The 20,805-nt window shown below is 38.5% G+C and overlaps 1 protein-coding gene across 2 annotated transcripts in view; it reads left to right on the plus strand.

Moving 5' to 3' along the window:
* The first annotated feature begins 601 nt into the window (after positions 1-601).
* Positions 602-20,805, plus strand: part of brd2b (bromodomain containing 2b) — a 29,679-nt gene continuing 9,475 nt past the window's right edge. The window contains exons 1-8 of one of the 2 annotated variants that reach the window (XM_007233724.4): positions 602-736; positions 7,136-7,436; positions 11,233-11,370; positions 11,642-11,789; positions 13,501-13,670; positions 16,358-16,855; positions 17,631-17,759; positions 19,017-19,313. In XM_007233724.4, the coding sequence (XP_007233786.2) occupies positions 705-736; positions 7,136-7,436; positions 11,233-11,370; positions 11,642-11,789; positions 13,501-13,670; positions 16,358-16,855; positions 17,631-17,759; positions 19,017-19,313 (1,713 nt within the window). In that variant the 5' untranslated portion in view covers positions 602-704. The remainder of the gene's footprint in view (positions 737-7,135; positions 7,437-11,232; positions 11,371-11,641; positions 11,790-13,500; positions 13,671-16,357; positions 16,856-17,630; positions 17,760-19,016; positions 19,314-20,805) is intronic. The other variant, XM_049467557.1, reaches the window with a different exon arrangement.

The raw sequence follows: 20,805 nt of genomic DNA on the forward strand, positions 1-20,805 counted from the left end.
GCTCTGCAGCTGAAGGCTGAAGCCTTTCTATAAGTCTGGCACTAGACTGCTCTGTTCTCTGTGTACCATTACAGAATTGTTTTGGACAATCACAGCGCAGATATTGAACTACGGCTGCTTTCTATTGGCTAACATCGCTGCCTGTCTTACGATACTACCCCGCCTACTGTGTACAGTTACAGTGCCTCGTTTGATGGGCAGCGGCTTTAACCAATAAAAAGCAGTGATGGTGGGCGGGGCTATGCTGTGATTGGTCGAGGCTGCTCTGCAGCTGAATAAGGCAAATAGATGAATAGATGCGCCCTTTTTGACGGGCAGAAGTTTAGCCAATAGAAAGAGGGCGTGGTGGGTGGTTCTTCGCTTTGATTGGCTGAAGCCTTTCTATAAGTGGCACTAGACGACTCTGTTCTCTGTGTACCATTACACTACGGCTGCTTTCTATTGGCTAACATCGCTGCCTGTCTAACGATTCTACCCCGCCTACTGTGTACAGTTACAGTGCCTCGTTTGATGGGCAGCGGCTTTAACCAATAAAAAGCAGTGATGGTGGGCGGGGCTTTGCTGTGATTGGTCGAAGTGGCTCCGCGTTTTAAAATGTGGAGGGCGGAAAGCGGAAAGGCGCCATTTGCCGTAGCGGAGCGTCGGAGTAAGACAGAGACAAAACCAAGCGAAACTGCAGCGGATTAAACACCGGCTCCGGCTTTATGGAGGCGGCGGGGAACCCGTCTGTGGGCAGGTAGCTAGATTTAACGCTTTTACCGCACGAATTCTGTGTTTTATTAGCAGCAGGATTGGCTTTAGCGCCGTTAGCTGCGTTAGCTCTGCAGCCGGTTCGAGACTGCAGCCGCTCAAACGGCGCGAAATAATAAAGCGGGTGAAAAAGCGGCTTTAAACGCGTTTATTTGCGGGTTTAACCGGTTTAAACGCTTTATAAAGAGTCGTTTATGTGGACAGAATTGCTGTTTTGTGTTTTACTGAGACTGGGTGTGCGTGTGGAGGGGTCTTTAATCACGGTGTGTACACAACAACAACACGGGCTGGAGGCTGGATGCTGGATGCGCCCAGTAAAGCTCTTAAAGGGGCTTAATGCGAATTAAAATCGGATTAGAATGCGAATAATGTGGTGTAAACCCTCGCTGTGGGTCTGTTATAGTCAGATTCAGCACTTTTTTGTAGCCTATCCACTGTAAACTGGCTGCAGCTGCAGCTGTGTGGTGTTTTCCCGCATGCCGTGTGTTTATTATGCTGCAGAAAGGCTGCAGGGCTGTGCGATTAGTCAGAGACAGCTGATCACGATACTTCTTCTTACGGTATTTATGCGGTATTTTTACGATACTTGTTTCAGAAAACAGCAGAAAAATCGTCCAGTGTTGCTGCCTTTAAGACGTGTCATAAATATCATATTTACGAGATGACAGTAGGGGTGGGCAATATAATAATATCGTATACAATGTATCGTGGCACAGAAATATCATGATATTAAAAATCCATATCGTGATAATAGAGATGTTCTGTCTCAAAAGTAGTCTATTATTATTTACTGTGAAGCTTTAGGTGTATTTATTGTATAATTGTTTTAGTTTGCAGTTTATATGCATGTGCTAAATATTCTGCAATATTATTTGCTGCATTATATTATTTTATGCTATATTATTCATTTTCCCACATTATGGTTATTCTGTTATACTATATTCCTGAAATGAATGAATTGTTTGTTTTCTTATATCGCCAAGTATATCGTTATCGCAAAAATACCCTGAAATATCGTGATATTATTTTAGAGCCATATCGCCCACCCCTAGATGACAGCACATGAATGCCACAACAAATTCATATTTATCAGTTTACCCAGTTGGTGGCATGTCAGTAACAAAAAGTCAATTAATTGATGTGGATAGTTCGTATTGTAAACTGCTCACACGTCTATTATTGCTACAACACTTCAACATTTGCAGGTTGTTATTAGTTAACCAATAAAATCACTAGCAAGTAGGCCTGTAACGATAATAGCATCCAAACTCGTAAGTAAGAAGGAGGACTTGGAGGTTTCCAGGAACGCCCACCTTGTTTATATTGGTTACGACTAGAAAAGGGCTGCTACTAAACACTATTTTAGATTTAAAAAAAAAAACTCCTGACAACCTCTCACGTCTAAAGACAATTCACAGACTTTTTAGTCACAGGCTAATATTTAAGTCTGGGGTTTTTTGCATGGTCACTATTTGCAAGCCTGCAAGTAGATTTTCTTCCTACAATTATTACTATTTTTTATTTATTTAATGTGAAGACACGTCAAAGAGACACTTGCTTGACTTGACTTCCAAATTCAAAAAAAGTCCATCAGCAAACGCACAAAAAGCTGCACACAAATGTACATCACAGAACACAAGAAAACTACTAATGACAGTTAAACACATAGTAATATCAGAGTGCATTGTTATACAGTCTTATAGCAGTAGTTTTTAACCCTTCAGTTCTACACTGCAGTGGGAGGAGCACCCCACACTCCACAGCTCCACCAGTTTCTCCTCCTTTTGTACACTCTAGAAGTGTACATAAGGTTTCTGAGCCAGCACCGGAGTCTCATCCATATCCAGCTCCGCAAACGTTCCTGCGCTTGCCTTGCGGCTTCCCGTAGCTCTCCAATTGGTTGTTTTCATTGTTCACATCACTATTTGCGTGAGCCAAGTCTTAATAATTACGATAATATTAAACACGGTTGATTTTAGATGAGTGCCAGGACACGAAAAAAAAACTGACTTAAACCTTCAATCCTAACCACCTTACACTGAATGATCAAAATAATGCGAGACTGTTAATTTGTCTACGACAGTCGGCATAATCTGCAGTTTTTTTTACGATTAGTCACGATTATTTTTTATTGTGCCTCCATTACTTCTTTGTCCTTGGTTTTGGTAATGATCCAGTTTATGTTTTACCCCAACTTGACAGCTAAGCATTCGCACAGGCTGGATTTTCTTTGCTGGAATTTGCATGTCTTAGGGGCTGCAACTAATGAGTATTTTAGTAGACGACTAATTAGACTTTTTTTTTTGAGTAGTCTATTAGTCACGGTTGTTTTTGGCATTAATTTTTTCGTCCTGTTGGTGAGGGTTACACATCTTTCCTCAAGACATGTTAGTTTAACACGTTTTACAAATGAGTTTGACTCTGTAAAAACTGATTGAGCTGAGCGTAAGATCACCGATAGGATCTGAACAACTAAATTAATCGGGAATATCGAGCAGTCACATCATTAGGGTACATACCTTAAACACACCTTATCGATTTTTCAATTTTTATCATGTAAAAATACCATGTGTGTATGTAGTGCTGAACAATGTACAAATTAATGTCACAGTATATGTCTTAAATTTTGGTGGATAAAATACAATTCACAGACAAATGCACCAGGAGTGACAGATTCTTTAAAATCCTGTTCAAGTACTCTTTCATGCATAGTACAGTTATTTTTATAAAATCTTTGCTGCACATAATTGGATTTAGTAGGATTTAAACTGTACTGAAGAGTACAGTTTATCAACAGCATATTTTTGATCCAGTAAGAACATTTTTCACAATAAATCACGATACAATACATTTTAAATATATTGGAAGGTTCGTAAAATAATGTAAGACCTGGAAAAGTCGTGGAATTTGAAAATAGTAATTTCCAGGCCTGGATACATTTTGGAAAAACAAAAATACCAAGAAAGTTTTTGAAAAGTCATGAAAATTTGGTGTGCAAATTTTCGTTTGTCGACGGAGAAAATCTATTTTGAGCTAACAAATACATCAACTCTGAGTTAATTTAGTAATTTTGCCCTACACAATGGAGCTCTCAGGATCTGACACACATTTTATTATTAAACATTGTATGTCATTTGTTTTTATCGGATTCATTTTAGGCTCATTATAATCTAACTTGATTATAGTTTCGGTTGATTTTTTGCCTTGTCATGAAAAAATCATGGAAATTTATTGGTTAAGAAGTTCATGAATCCTGGTATTGTCTAGCTCTGTGTGCATCTCTCTACTGTGGACTATTTTTGTTTTTTTCTTCTCTTTTGATAATAATAAGGATCACTATTCAGATGTATTCTGTGGAAGAACAAAGTGAGGTGATCATTCTGTTGTGTTGAGTCCTATTGTGTTTTTCTTATGTTACATGTAAATAAGCTTTAATTTGGTTTGGGGAAATGACGCAAGACGAGATTCTTGGGAATGTGCATCATGCTGCCCTCTTTCTTCCAGCAGTATACAGTATGCGAGGTTTATTCACCATGAATAAACAGGGCAGCCAAAGAAGTGATCATCTGGAATGGATTTAATTAGGTGGTTGGGATTTCTAATGAGTTCATCTTGGTTACTTTTCAAAAGGCAGCAAAACACATGTTAATTACATAATGAAGTCATTATATAACATTACTGCTGTTGCATTAGCTTAAAACTGTGTTGTTTAGCTCTTTATTGGAAAACTGCAGTATCTGATAAAAGCAAAGAGAGAGAAACAGGCTGTATTAAATATTTGATCAAACCTCCAAGCTATAATCGGTTTGTGTAATATTGTGGGTGGCCTGTAAGCATATGCCTCAGTTTGCAGCCTGCTGTTCTTGGCCAACATATGTAAAATATGTATGATCCAACATGTCTGTGTGTGTTATTTGGTGCTCACAGCTACTAGTTTTCTGTTCAAAAGTATGATCACTGTGTGCAGTTAATAGACGTTTATCTGATTTGAGGTTAATGTGTTTGTTACATTGTGTACTGCACTGGTTTCAGTTTTTTCTCTTTTTACTTTGGTTTGTTCATAGAAGGGCTTGTGTTGCACAGTATCAGCTGTTTTAACACACTGCCTGGCCAAAAAGAAGTCTCCACCTGGATCTAAGTGAGTAAATGATGTGGGGTTGGTTGATGCTGCAGTTGGTCTGCAGGTTTGGGTTCAGCAACAGTATGTGCTGAAAGAATGAGGTCAGCTGACTACCTGAATATACTGAATATAGACCAGATTATTCCATCAATGGATTTTATATTTCTTCCCTGATATTCCAAGATAAGACAATGTCAGGATTCATGGGGCTGGAATTGTGAAAGAGTTCAGGGTTCAGGGAGCATGAGATCATCATTTTCACACATGGATTGAGAGAGTTCACCACAGAGTCCAGAGCTTAACCTCATTGAGAATCTTTTGGATGTGCTGGATGGAGAAGAGCTGCTTTGTGCAGTGGTCAGACTCTACCATCATCAATGCTGCTGCAAGATCTTAGCAAGTTTATTAATGCTGCAAGATTAATGCAACACTGGATTGAAATAAATCTTGTGACATTGCAGATGCTTATTGAAACAATGCCACAGTGAATTTGTGCTGCAATCAAAGATAAAGGTGGTCCAACCAAATATTCGATTGTGTTTATATATTCTTAAATATAAGGGCTGAGTGGTAAGAAAGGATAGTTTCAACAGTAACCCTTCATATTTTTAGCTTAAATCCATTATATATAGGTAGTAGAGGTTAGATCGGGCCCAAAAAATCCAACCCGACCCAGCCCGAGCCCGTGCACGTTCTGCCCGAGCCCGACCCAACCCGAACCAGCCCGAGCCCGTGCACGTTCTGCCCGAGCCCGACCCAGCCCGAGCCCGTGCACGTTTGAATGAGCGAAATATGATCAGAATTATGTTAAATAACACTAACATAGAAGCATAGAATTATTATTTAATTAAAATGATTTTTAAGAACAGCTAAACACAGTGCTGTAGGTCAAACACGGAGGCTACTCACAGGTAAAGGTTCTCTTTTATCTCCGCGTGCTCATATTTTAGTCCCATACATAATTCTGCAGCTCCCTCAGTGTTTTCTGTCGTATTTTGCGGCTAGCGCGAGCGCTTACAACTAACACCGCGGACCGCGAGGTGCCGCTGCGCTTGTGCCGAATCCGCTGCTGAATCGGACTCCCGCTTCGCAGACAGAATCGGCACAACACCCCCGCTGTAGAACTGCGGGAGTGAAAACAGCACTTATAAATAAATTAGTTTCACTTTCAGTTTTCGTTATTTTATTTAAAAATAAAAATATAATTATAAAACAGATGCCTACATCTCAGACCATTTTCTGGGCCTCGGGTCAGGTCAGGTTCGGGCAGAGAATCTAAGTTCTAATAGGTAGATCCAAAATTTTTGGATCGTGACACAGTCTTCATGATTTGGGTTCAACATGCCACCACACTGGATTTAAATCAACAAACAAATGGGATAAAAATTGTTGTGTAGACTTTTAGGTTTAATTCAAGGGGTGCAGCAATGCAGCAAGGCTGATTGGACGGTGCAAAACAGTACAGACTGACAATGAGCCTAAACATACTGCAAGGTAAAAAGTGGAATAGTCTGCAGTGCCTAGAGTCATTCACCAGATCTTAAGACCAAACTAAAGGTAGAAACCAGCAACAACTGAAGACCATTGCAGTAAAAACAAAGAAGTCTGACAAAGGATGTAACTCTGTGTTTGATGACATCCATGGGCACCTGGTTTCTCAATAAAGTATTAAAAATGAGTGTTTTTTATGGTAAAGTTCATTTGTCCTGTTACTTTTAAGTTGCTAAAATGAGGAGGCTTTGTATAAAAACACTTTGTAGAATAATTTTGTTCAAATCCTCAAGTGATCACTCTTTAGTACATCTCATTCGCATAATCACATCTCATTTATTTATTTCAAATACAGTGAAGAATGTTTCACGGTCCAAAGATTTTTGGACTTAACTGTATGCTGTATTAGTGTATTTTTATGAATCATTATGTCTATTATAATGCAAAGAATTAGAAATAGAATATGATTGACGTGATTTGAAATTGCAAAAAATAGATGTATATTTCTGAACAATTCCTTTTAATAAGAGAATGTCTTTGCTTCCATTTAGATTACGTTTAATTCCAACTTTAACATATTTCTCACAGTATGAACGTTTTACCTTGAGCTGTAAACGTGCACAGACCTATAACGCACTGAAACAGCTGTACAAACATCAAATAAACCATGGGACCACCGTGTCAGCATAGTAGGAGCTTGTGAAACCTTGGTGAAGAACTTGCCGATTCTCTTCTGTTCCTGTGTGTTGATGTGAAGTTTCTCTTTCCCCTCAGCAGTTCTCTAGGAGTGGGGCTCTCCTTACTTGGCAGGATGGACTCGGGCGTTCCCAGTTCAGGAAAACGCATCCGCAAACCTTCTCTCCTCTTCGAGGGTTTCGAGAGTCCGGCTCTGCCACACGCCCCTGTGCCTGGACCCCCGCTTCCCCAGCAGCCCCCTGTCAAGGACCCCAGCCGCCAAGGCCGAGTGACTAACCAGCTGCGGTACCTCCAGAAGGTCATGGTGAAGGCCCTCTGGCGCCACCATTTTGCCTGGCCTTTCCATGAGCCCGTGGATGCGCTTCGGCTCAATCTGCCGGTAAGGCTTTTCTTTATACAGACTATTAATTTTGTTCAATATTCAAAACGTTGGAAAATGCCGTACTAACTGGCCTCCCGGCCTGTGTAGTAAAACCACTACAGATGATTCAGAATGCAGCAGCACGTTTGGTCTTCAACCAACCAAAACGGGCACATGTCACCCCGCTGCTCATTGAGCTCCACTGGCTACCAGTTGATGCTCGCATCAAATTCAAAGCGCTTACAATCGCCTACAAGGTGATGACAGTACAGGCTCCTTCCTACCTGCACTCACTCCTGAAGGCTTACGCTACCTCCCGGCCGCTGCGCTCCTCCAATGAACGTCGCCTCGCTTTGCCAAACACTCACACAAAGCAATCCAGACTGTTCTCATACAGAGTTCCCCAATGGTGGAACAAACTACCCTCCACTACCAGATCAGGAGAATCTCTCACTATCTTTAATAAACTCCTGAAGACAGAGCTCGTCAAAGAGCACTTACTCTCCTAACACCTCTAACTAACTAACTAATTCTAACCTCATCTCCTTCTTCCTCTTCTCTACTCCTCTATCCCATTATTTCCCTCTGACCTCCTTAAGGCCCTATCTATAGATGCTTTATTTTTAACTTCTATTATTTTTGTACTTAACCTCTTCTATTATTTGCACTTCAATATTGTAAGTTGCTTTGGACAAAAGACAAAAAGCGTCTGCCAAATGTAATGTAATGTAATGTAATGTAAAAATGGGACTTATTCACCAACTGTTCTTTAAAAGAAACTTCTTATTTATTTTTCTCAGTAACAAATATAAAGCAACATTTAATAGTCCTTGGAGTTTTGAGGATTTAGAGAACTCTTAGGTGAGAATGTGCAAAGTCTGCAGAAGAGTATTTTTAAAACCTGTTGTGGTGCAATCTCCTTTCAGAGTGGGTGAATTAGATCATTGCAACTTTACACTTGGTCATATCATTTAGGGGAAATATCAAGGGGCAATGCAAGAAAATTGTATAGCTGCAGTTGTCATTCTTATAGGCATTATAACTATATTTAGGTTTTTAGCCATTTAAATACCTATTGATATTGTCCACAAGGAAAAAAGTGAATATCCACAAAAGTGACATTGTTGTTAAGGGTTTGGACTGGCCTGTTGTGATAATTATGCTAGTGATGTATTGTACAGTAAATGAACATGACTGTGATATGATTTTACATGCTTCGACGTTGTTCGTTGCGATTGATTTCATGTTTTAACGAGACATTATTTGTAGCTGGTCGCACTGTTCTGTTCCCTCACCTGCACTCTGATGTAAGGCTGCTTTATACTTCTGCCTCAAGTCGAAGTGTTGTCTACAGCATAGCCTGTGCGAGGGCCCTACGCAGCTGCCTGCATTTATACTTCTGTGTTCATGTGTCAGCAAATATTCATCGATCTGCAGTTTAAAACGCAAAGGCGGAAATGTGTGGGCAGCCCAGTGAACCAATCACAGCTGCTCTTGTCTGTGTCATAGAATGTATAGGTACAATTTTTGGGAGGTGCGTGTCGGGCTAAGGTTTAGGGTTGATGCTGAAGTATAAAATGGCCTTAATTAGAGGGCAATATGACACACAAGCAGAGTGATACATGGACTCTGTAACTTTCAAACTGTTCAAACGAAACAAACTAAAGCCTAGTTTATTTTCCCCATAACTCATTAACCCATAACATGATACTTAACATACTTAGACCAGCACCCCTGCTAACAGCTCAAATGTCTTATCATTATATGGTAAATAAACAAAAACACGAGCTGTGACTCCATAACCAGGTTTCTTTCTGAACATTACTGTAATTTCTGGACTATTAACACACCTGAATGTGGCACCTACTAATTTAAAAAGAAAAAAGAATATGTACATATACAGGCTGCACTTGACTGTAAGCCGCAGTTGTCCACGCTATAACCAATCGCAATAAGGAAATTTAAAACACGCCAACTCCCACCTTGGACGGACACTTTAACCATATTCTCAAAAAAAAAAACACACATCATAAAACAGTTAACGCTAACAATGTAATTATGTTTGTTAAAAATGGGTGGGGCCATATTAGAATAGGAATTATGTATTCTTATTTATTTATTTTTCTTTGTAAAAAATATATAAAGCAACATTTTAATAGTCCTGTGGTAAGTATGTGTAAAGTCTGCAGAAGAGTACTTTTAAAACCTGTTTTGGTGCAATCTCCTTTAAATGTGGGTGAATCAATGGTTAATGGAGTGTTCAGATGATTCAAGGAGATTTTATTGTTGATTGGATGGTGAGATCACAATTTCGTTCCACCTCATGTACCACTTGTGATGCGAATGACAATAAAATCTCCTTGAATCCTTGAGAGCTTAGTCAAACTTTTGTGGAGAAAATCGTGTAGGGAAATATCCAAAAGGCAGTGCAAGACAACTGTTTAGCTGTATAGTCATTCTTATAGGTGTTATAAGCCATTTAAATGCGGATTGATCTTCACCACAGGGGAAAAAGGTGAATATCCACAATAGGGATATAGTGTTATATTCACTCCTAACGTTATCCTAACATAATTAGAGTACAGATGCCCACAAAGTCGGCGCAGGGAAAGATGTGGTCCCACAAAAAAGCAAAGCAATTAAAAAATATGCATCATTAACCCCCAATCCTAATTCGCATTAATAAAGGGGTTTTTAAGCAGAAGTAAGGTGGTAAAAAACAGGGGGCGTTGGACGCGGTAGTTGTGCCTGAGTACACCAAATGTTTTTCTTTCGAACACAGACGAGCACTAGATATTATTCTACACAGATTTCTTCCTGAAAACAGTTTATTTGGTTGAATTAAGCACTTTCGTTTATTTGCAGTAACCTTAAATTTCCAGTGGTTTCATTGATCTGGCAAGATGTGACTAGGCAGCATAAAGCTCGTAAAAAACGAAACTGAAAAACTGAAGCATAAGTTTCTCACATACGTTTTTTGGTCTCGGTTTGAGAAAATGTTCGCATGATAGCCGGCTAACTTGTGTTACTGGTATTGCTGCTGTACTCTAGCAGACTAATATATTGTTTTTGCCTGTCTGTAACAAGAGCAGAGCATGCACTGATTTCTTTTAGTACTGGGTTTCCTGTCTGTCTTAGGAGACTTAGGAGTCTACATATTTTTTAGTTGTTTTAATCACTTCTGATTTAATCACCTTGGCCAGGAATCTTTGCTACTTATTTGGTAAGAAATGCTTGAAGCTGGAATACATTGGCAGTAGGGGTGGGCAATATTATATCGTATACAATATATCGTGACACAGAAATATCATGATATTAAAAATCCATATCGTGATAATAGGGCTGTTCTGTCTTAAAAATAGTCTATTATTATTTACTGTGAAGCTTTAGGTGTATTTATTGTATAATTGTTTTAGTTTGCAGTTTATATGCATGCACTAAATATTCTGCAATATGATTTGTTGCATTATATTATTTTATGCTATATTATTTGTTTTGCCACATTATGATTATACTGTTATACTATTATACTATATTCCTGAAATTAATTAATTATTTTAGTTTTCTTATAACGCAAAAATACCCTGAAATATTGTGATATTATTTTAGAGCCATATTGCCCACCCCTAATTGGCAGTATGGATTTCCTGTGGTCCCTGAAGACTGAATTTTGCACCCAGTTCTGTTGTTTTACGCTATTTTAAGGCCACCTTTCTTTTGTGGAGTACTTTTCTTTTTTTGTGTGTGTGTGTGTGTGTATCTGGGCCAAAACCTGTTTTATATTTATAGTAAATAATATATTTTTAATTCCTAGGACTACCATAAGATCATTAAGCAACCTATGGATATGGGCACCATCAAGAAACGACTGGAGAACAACTATTATCGCAATGCCAGCGAGTGCATTCAGGACTTCAACACCATGTTCACAAACTGTTACATCTACAACAAGGTGAGCGCACTCTCCTGACCCTGGCACTCAAGGTCTGCAGGACCAGAAACCATGGAGGTTGCTATGGAAAAAGTCTCTAGTGATTTATTCATTGCCCTGACCTGAGCTAGCGTTGTTTTTCACAGTATGCAGGGCTGCTTTGCTTTATATTTGTAGGTGTAGCTTTGTTGCAGCTTGTCCTCATACACATGTATTATACAGAATAGAAAAGCGTTGATGTTCTGCATTAGAGAGAATTGTGGGAACTGATGCAGTGTTATTTGTGTCTCAGCCTACCGATGATATCGTGCTGATGGCCCAGTCTCTGGAGAAGGTCTTTCTGCAGAAGGTTGCACAGATGCCCCCAGAGGAGATTGAGCTGCCCCCTCCTGCCCCAAGAAGTAGAGGCGCCAAGGCTGGGAAAAGCCGTAGAGGCAGAGGTGAGTCAGAGGAGGATGAGGCAAGAGGTTGTTTTTAAAGGAATGCTCTGAGGTTTTGCAGCATAATCTCTTTCTGATGTAGTCGCAATGTATGATCAATAGTATTGTGCCATTCCTACCCTCTGCAATTTTCTTGTTGAAATAATAAAAGACTAAAAATGCTTTATTAATTTTAAGTGCGTAGTATTGCATCAAAATAAATTTTTGTTTTATTCAGTATAAAATAAATATACAAATTTTAAATCTTTACCAAGACTCTGGATTTGTATTTTAAAAAAGTATACAGAATATACTAAATGAAATGCTGCTCATGTAAAAGAATTTTTTTTATAGCTTTACAAATGTTACCAGTATTATCAAAAAGAGTATAGTATGCCACACCCCTAATGATTATTATTTTGATTATACAAGAAAAGAACAGGAATTATTGCATTATTTAATTGATCCTCAAGTCAGGAATATTTGCGAGTAAGGTTTTTAATGTGTGTATTGTAGTACCAAAACAAAATTGAAATGTAAAGTTTTTTTTTCTGTCTACTGAATGGGACGTGCAGTAATGAAGCAGTAGCTTTAGTAAGTCAATAAGGGGGGCAAGTCTTAGGGTGTTCAAAGTGCCTAGGTTTCAATAAAAATAATATGATACAATTTGAAGCCACATATTGTTAATTTATCACATGTTAATATTTTGTCCCTCCCCAAGTTGGTTTGCATTTGTTTTATATCTCCTAGCTATTTGGGATTAGTTGGACCTAACAAATATAGAAATAAAACTTTGTCTTTGGAAAGGAAGTGATCTGTGAAGTAAGTGTTTATAAGCTCAGTAAAACACTAACATTACAATAAATACAAACAGCAATTTTACAAAAAGCAGAGCTTTTACAGCACCGTTTTCCTTAAAACATCTTATCTATAGTTAAATAGTTATTTCTAGTTCTCACCATAACTGAACATATACACATGCTGACTGAGTATAACGTAATTAGTTAAAAATGAGAAATACTTGTTGTGTTTTACTGCATGTATATTTATTTGCATCTGTTTAAACCATATGTGGTGCTTTTTTTCAGGTAAAAACACTCAAATTGCTGAGATAAATTGATTAGTGTAATTTGCTTTGGTGCCTAAAACTTTTGCACATTACTGTATGTCCTTGCCTTCTGGGATCAGAAGGACCCAGTTAGTCCAAAAACAAATTTGTAGTTTCCTACAGTAAGCAAATAAAGTAGTTTTAAACAGAAAATTCACTAAGAATTTTTACCATGTTTCTGTCTGGACTGGCTGCAAAAACATTTGACTGGGATTCCCTCTGTCTTATTTTTAGTTAAAATGTAAATAATGTTAATGGACATGTTACCTTTAAACAAACAATGTTTCCATATGTGCCCAACAGGTCAAAGTTTTAAATAATTAAGTATCTCTGTGCAGAGAAGCAGAAATGTAATGTCCCCATATGAGGACGCAGGGACTCAGTAGGTTAAAACAACACAGCCGGGCAGTGAAGTGCAGTGCTAGGAAGGGTCTCTCTCACTAATGAGTGGAGAAGGTGATTAATGTTATTTGTCCTGTCTGCTGGTGGATGGCAACAAACAAATCCTTAAAACTATTGCGTTTTGATTGATTTTTATGTGAAATTATATTTCGCTTTGGTTACAGATTGCCTACAAATTACATTCTCATTGCTAACGTTTAAAAAACGTCCCCTCTCTTGCAGGAGGTGTGACCATAGCCCAGCAGGTCCCTGCAGTGTCCCAGTCTGCCTACTCCCCCTCCTCTCCAGACACTCCAGACTCCAGGTTTTCAGGCTCTCCTCACATGATGCTCAGCAAGCCCGCCCCGCCTCCGACCCTCATGACTTTACCTCCCACACAGCCCACTGCAAAGGTACTGGATAGTATTAGAGCACATTGTGTTAATCATGCAATATATTTGTCTCCATTTTTGCCACTTTTTGGAATGAATCTAGCAGTTTTGTCTGTCAGTTTCTTGATTGATGTCTTCCATTTAAAGTTAAGGTTTACCTTCTTCTTGCCTTTAAAAGCGATTTACTTTATGTAATGTATGTAATATATAGATAGATGGATAGATTCTTTATTGTCCTCAGAAGAGGAAGTTTTTTTTTTCACAGCCTGTACCAAAGTACACATCCTGCTTAGACATGCAAGGTAACATAGTACATAAATACAGATACTTGTCAGACAAACATGGAAAACACATTTGAACACATGACTTTACACATCAGCTTAACGAGGTAACTTGTTAAGAGCTGAAATGGCTGCGGTTACAAAACATTTTTTATTTTTTATTTTTTTTAAAGCTAGTGTTCTCTTTGTGATTGTGATTGTTATGGTGAAGCATGCTGTATTACAGTATGCAGTAGGATTTGCTGATCTAGTCTTGTCATCTTCTGGTATGCATTTTTCATACACCTCCATACCACTAGAGGCGCTGCAGAGCGCTGTGTGGAATATCACCGCTAAAGATGCACACTGGGTACCTCTCGCTAGATAACGCTACACATTTAACATGACAAGCTAACACAGTCTGAGCTGGCGTTGAGCGTGCTGTGGAGTCAAACACGTTTGCCTGGAGAAAAAAACATCTCATATGAGAACAGCACTTCTGCTGCTTTTCGTTGTGTTCAAGTGTTCTTATCCAAGTAAAATAGAACAACAAATGCTTTAACAGTTATTCACTCAGAAAAGAGGCGAAAGAAGTTTCACAGTCAATCCACAGCTCGGAAATATTTTCCCCTCATTCATCAGATGAGCCCAGAATTGGTGCTAGGTGCAGAATCATTTATTCAGGAAAAGTGATAAAACACCCTAAAACGCTGGATACATATGGTTTGAAACTACGTCCTGTGCAGTCGCTATATCCCTTTAAAATACAATAATACTGTAGCATGAAAGATAAAATTAATGCTTATTCAAATTTGCGATGTTTTATTTATTTGGCTAGAGAACCTAGGGAAGTGTGACTGATCAACAGCCAATAACAGCCATTTTATACATTTCATTGCCTCTTTTTTAAGTATTTAGGTCAGTATATATTGTTTACAGAATCTTAAGTATTTAATTTCAATAGAAAGCAGAGTAAAATTGCATATCACTTTTTTTTTGTTTTTAGTTCTCCTGTTTACATTGTGCATCTGTTTTTCTGTAAATTAATAAAATGGATTACTTCATATATTGTGTAATTTTGTGGGACAAAGTAAACCCTATTCTAATCAAAGCCTTCATTTAAAGCCTCAGTGTTTTATATCATAAGCACACCTGGTGGTAGAATAAGCCACAAACCAATGTAAAAGCCCAGCCTTGCAAAAAATAATAATAAGAATCTTAGGAGGGGAAAAAAAAACATATACATTTTTGGTCATACCACCCAGCTCTAGTCCTCACAGTATGGAGCAGTGCGAAATGCCATCATTAAAAACATGCATAATACAAACATGCAAATGTGTTTCTCTGGTCTATAGAGTGTTATGGAAATTAGGCTTGTTTATGTAGGTGCTTCTACTATAAACATTCATCATGCAGGTGTTTAAAAGGAAGGCCAAACCTTGAAAGTGGCTTTAGGTGTTTTTTTTTTTTGTTTCCTCCCTCCCCCCTCCTGGTTATACTGGTTGTTTGTATGTGTGTACTAAATTTTTTTTTTCAAGCGTATATTTAAAGTGACAGTCAAAGTATTTGTAAAGCATGCATTATTGCACAGTCTTATTGTCTCTTTTACACATCTTTTATGCTGTTTTCCAGTCTTGCATCCTCCAAGGAACAGACACATTGTTGTATTTGGCAGGATTTAATGTAGGAAAATATGTAATTTTATTTGTAAAACTGCAAAAAGTAACACAAAATGCAGGCTAGTAAGTACTAGAGTAACACTGTAAAATTTATCTAGCACAGTTGTATTTAGCTGACAGTTAAAAGCCTATCATCAGAAACAAAGAACTCTAATCCAGAAAATACTAAAATGCATAAATATAACTTTTTAACAGTGCAAAAACTTACAGATGAATCTATATTTGTGAATTATAAGCGAGGATGGGGAGGATTGGGGAGGACTCCAAAAATTACTTTTTATCTGCTTATTCATGCGTAGCTATATCACAAAAATGCAGGATTAGAACTGAAAATAGCTAGCAGTCTAAAAGTGTATTGGGTTTAGTTTACTGTTTCTTTAGGTTTGCTGGTGCTACGCATGAATAAGCAGATAAAAAGTAATTTTTGGAGTTCTGATATCTCCATGTTCACAGTAGCTCTTGTATCAGCACCATTAGCAGCATCATGGTTAATCGGTTAAACAGCAAAAGCTGCTGTTGTGAGAAAAAGGCCATTTGACTGTAAAGACCCTCTATAGCTTAGAATTGTTACTAGGCATAGTGACAGTAGGTTAGTGTTTCTCAGCTCCATTAATCCTATTCTCTTTAGAGACAATACAAGCTAATTGTACAGCAATGGGTGCAACATAAAGTAGTTAAATGTATTTGTTTAAATTGGGTGTCCACAAACATTTAGGCATATTGTCTCATTTTATTCTAATTACCACGCCTTTTCTCTGACTCCCCATAGAAGAAAGGAGTGAAGCGTAAAGCAGACACCACCACCCCCACCACCATGGGCTTCCCTGTGGCCTCCGCCAGCCGTGTGGGGGGCATGGGGAAAGGCCGTGGGGGTGTGGCAGGGGGTATGCCCATGTCTCTCTCTCCTATGCCCCTCTCACCCATGCCCCTCTCTCCCATGCCCCTGGAATGCGTGCCCAGTCTTGTGCGAGGGGTGGGGACGAGCGAGACCGCCCACCTGCAGCCTGTTATGGGTCGACCCCTGAACCGCCGGCCCATCAAACCTCCCCGCAAAGACCTGCCCGACTCTGTGAAGCCCAGCCGACCGTCACGGCGAGGGAAACTGAGCCGGCAGCTGAAGTACTGTAGCGGCATCCTAAAAGAACTGCTGTCCAAAAAACATGCTGCTTATGCCTGGCCCTTCTACAAACCTGTGGACGCTTCAGTGCTCGGCCTGCACGACTACCACCATATCATCAAACACCCCATGGACCTCAGCACCATTAAGGTCAGTCTGCGGTGTTTTTATGCTGTATTCTCTGACTTGTGATCTGTGATCTGCATGTGTTGGAATCACAGACTAATGGCCAAGTTTACCCTCTTTCTGCAGATCTAATTTTATCCTTATTTGCATGCGATTTGAACTACTATGCTATAACACCGGATTTCTTAAGTTTTACATATAGCACAATGACCATTCGGGGCTTAAACTGAAGTAGACACTTCCAGACTTTTTATTTGTTTGTAAGGAGAAGTGAGCAGGCGAATAAAGGACTTTTTTTGATCTGCGGTTCAGTGCTGTTTTGTGGATGCTGTGATAGTAAGTGAATTTCCTATAGTATAATCTGATGTTATTTTACATACTAATAATATTTTATAAAGCTAAGTGGTTGGGGAGGCGTGTTCCCCATATAAAATAATGTTAAAAAACAGTTGGAGATTTCTGGTGACTGGTTCCATGCAGGTAGTCATAGTATGACTAAGAAATAGGAGTTGCATAGTTGGTCAGTAAGTTTAGAGTATTTGACGCTTTTAAGCATTCTACTTCACATAGTAAGAATGGGCCCGCTAGAGGGCGCTTCTACAGTAACAGGTTAATAATGGGGTAGTGATCACAGGGTATCTCCTGATAAGATATTATTAAGGCTGGAAATAATTAATATTTTAGTAGTAGACTAATCTGGCATTTGAATAACTTTATGCCACGTTGCACATCTGCAGAAACCCAGGGTTGCCTTCGACAGGAATACATGTCTCACTTTGTCTCTGTCTGTCTCTCTCAGAGGAAGATGGATGAGCGGGAGTACAGGGATGCTCAGCAGTTCAGCGCTGATGTTCGACTCATGTTCTCCAACTGCTACAAGTACAATCCTCCAGAGCACGATGTGGTCTCCATGGCACGGAAACTACAGGTACACATGCAAACACACATGGGCTTAGTAATTAACATAGTTTATGACTGAAATGGATCATTGTTTACCCTCCCCACTTGGGTCTCGACGGTTCCTATAAACACTCCAAGCTTCTATTAGCAGTTTGGGTGCTCCCTTATTGTGACGTATCAAAGGAAACCTGCAGTTGAGTGCCCGATTAAAGGGCGGATTATTGTTGTTTTGCTTTTTTTTTTTTTTTTTTTGAGTGACCGGCTGACTTTAAAGCGCTCTCTCAGTTCTTGGTCGATCTGGATCTCTAACACGAGAAAGCGTGCAGGTGGGGGTAGGGGTAGTCCATTTAATCTTGCGATGTACAGGGGTTGGACAGTGAAACTGAAACACCTGGTTTTAGATCACAGTAATTTATTGTGGTGACGGACAGTTCTGGTGGGAACAGGAGAGTTGAGGTGCACATTGAATTCTGCTGTGATTTGATCAGCCGTGGTTTTATGTTTTTTGGATACAATCCGGGTTAGCACCCGAACATCCCTTTCAGACAGCTTCCTCTTACAGCGTCCACAGTTAATCCTGTTGGATGTGGTTGGTTCTTCTTGGTGGTATGCTTACATTACTCTGGATACCGTGGCTCTTGATACATCACAAAGACTTGCTGTCTTGGTTACAGATGCTCCAACAAGACGTTTTGATCTCTGGTATGTCACCCGTAATGTTGTGTGCATTGCAGTATTTTGAGCAGAACTGTGCTCTTACCCTGCTAATTGAACCTCTTACAGGTTGGTCCAATTTAGCCATGAAACATCCCAAAGTAAAATGACCGGTGTTTTAGTTTCATTGTCCAACCCCTGTTTATTGTCAAAAAAAAAACATTGAAATGTAATTTTTTTCCAATATCATTCAAACCTTTAATTATCGTGCAGTTCAATAACAGTATAGGTATAGGTTGCTCAGCAACACAAGTCATACGTTATTACAGGAACAACTCTGTGCTTTACTAAATTTAAGTGAAAATATTTATAAAATTCCAGTTAAGTAAACTAGTAAATTGGTGGTGGTCCATTTTGGTCACAGGGATCAAAGTGTCTGTGATTTTTTTTATTGTGTAAAACTGTGAAAGTATTTTTTGTTTTAGGGGTCCAAGCACTGCACAACTGTGTTTGTGCATATTGTTTGTTGTTGTGTTGCGCTTATATTTCAAATGAGTTTAATTCAATCACAGATGGCGTCATTTTTATTTCTTTTCTTCTTGCTTACTCTCTCCCTCATTTTTTTTTAAAGGACGTGTTTGAGTTCCGATTTGCCAAGATGCCGGATGAAGTCCTGGAAGATGAGGAAGAGGATTTGGAGCCTGCGTCTCTAGGCCATAACATGGGCATCATGGGAATGCACCGCTCCTCCTCGTCTTCATCTTCCTCTTCATCCTCCTCATCGTCTTCTTCCTCGTCGCCCTCCTCTTCATCGGAGAGCGAGCCGAGCAGCGAGAGTGAGGCGAACAGCGACAGCAGCCCGAGCTCAGACAGTGAAGAAGAGAGAGCTCAGCGTCTGGCCCAGCTGCAGGACCAGGTGTGCACTCAGGTAAGGAGATTTGCATGTGGTTTAGCGCATGTTGTGGTGAGCATGCACTCATTACTTGGTTTCAAAATGTTCTGCATTGTATGAAGAAAACATCTGGATTTAGTTAACAAAAAAAGTGTATTTTTCTCAGCAATTAAAGATTCTACTTAACTTTTTTATTAGAATGGATGCATATAAATATAAATACACTGTATAAATAAAATGTATGAATACCAAAAACAAGGATTCCAATAATTGATGCTGGTGTTGTGATATTCATAAATGAAGAGCAGAGTAATGTACAGACATCATACACACATCATATCCAACAGCTTAATTTGCTCTTTATAACCAGCACAGATATAAATTCTGATATAAAACATCAACCATTAATTCAGCACACAGTACAGTTAGCATCCAGGGTAATTTGAATGAAAATATGTATGTTAAAATCAAAGGCTGTATTGTCTAAAATAATAAAGGCATTAATTAATTAATTTTTTAATATTATTTGGGTGTACATTTTATCACAATGTGGTCAAATGTTATTTCAGCTATATTTCAGCTGTTAATGTAAATCTGAATGTTTTAGAATTGTGAAATTACTTTTTAAGATATATTTGATTAGTGTATAATCTTCTGAAAATAACCTCTGGTACGTTTAAGCATCTTCTTTAATACTTGTGTAATGTTTCACTGAATAAAGAAGTAGCTATAATTAACTGGTCTAGTGTTGTCAGGGATATAAAGTATTTACAGCATTTTAGCTTTTACTGACTGATGTTTATTACTGGGAACGTTTAACTCAATGCCAGTTATTCATTCATTAAAATGAAGTGTACAGTTTAAAATGCTTTGAATTAGATTAAATGTTATTAACATAGATTAATTCTTTACAGAGCATGTAATTAACCCTCCTATTATGTTACTGGTCAAATTGAACTGTCTTGAAGTTTGAAGATCAAAAAAATAGTTAAGTATTTTTTCAGTATGAAACTTCTGCTTGCCTTAATTAGTGTAATTGACATATAATATTAAAATGGTTCATCTCACATATTTGCAACCAACCCCTGCAAAAATGTAAACCAAAACTAAATTGTAATGTTATGTTTCAATGTTATGTAAAACTTCTGTTTTATATGTTGGTCTTTCAAGTGATAAAGTAGGGAAACATTAAAAAAAAGAAGAAGAAAAACGAGTGAATTATCCTAATTGAACCATTACCTGTTGGAGGTAAGGAACATAATTGCACTAAATATTAATTGTATTGATAATAATTAGCAATGAAGGTTTTTTTTTTCCCAGATATCTTATCTTTTGGATAATTAAACTAGCGACGGGTCAGTATGACCCTGGAACACCACTGTTGGTTCTGTCAAATAAACATAATAGGGTCAATTAGATTTTTTTATATAGATAAAAAATACAATTTTGCAGATTTCATCCAGCCCTAGGTTAGTAAGGATGGTCATTTTTACAGGTTCCTAAAACTTTTCCACCGCTCTGTATGTAA

Source organism: Astyanax mexicanus, chromosome 1, assembly GCF_023375975.1.
Source record: "Astyanax mexicanus isolate ESR-SI-001 chromosome 1, AstMex3_surface, whole genome shotgun sequence".
Taxonomy (NCBI): Eukaryota; Metazoa; Chordata; class Actinopteri; order Characiformes; family Acestrorhamphidae; genus Astyanax; species Astyanax mexicanus.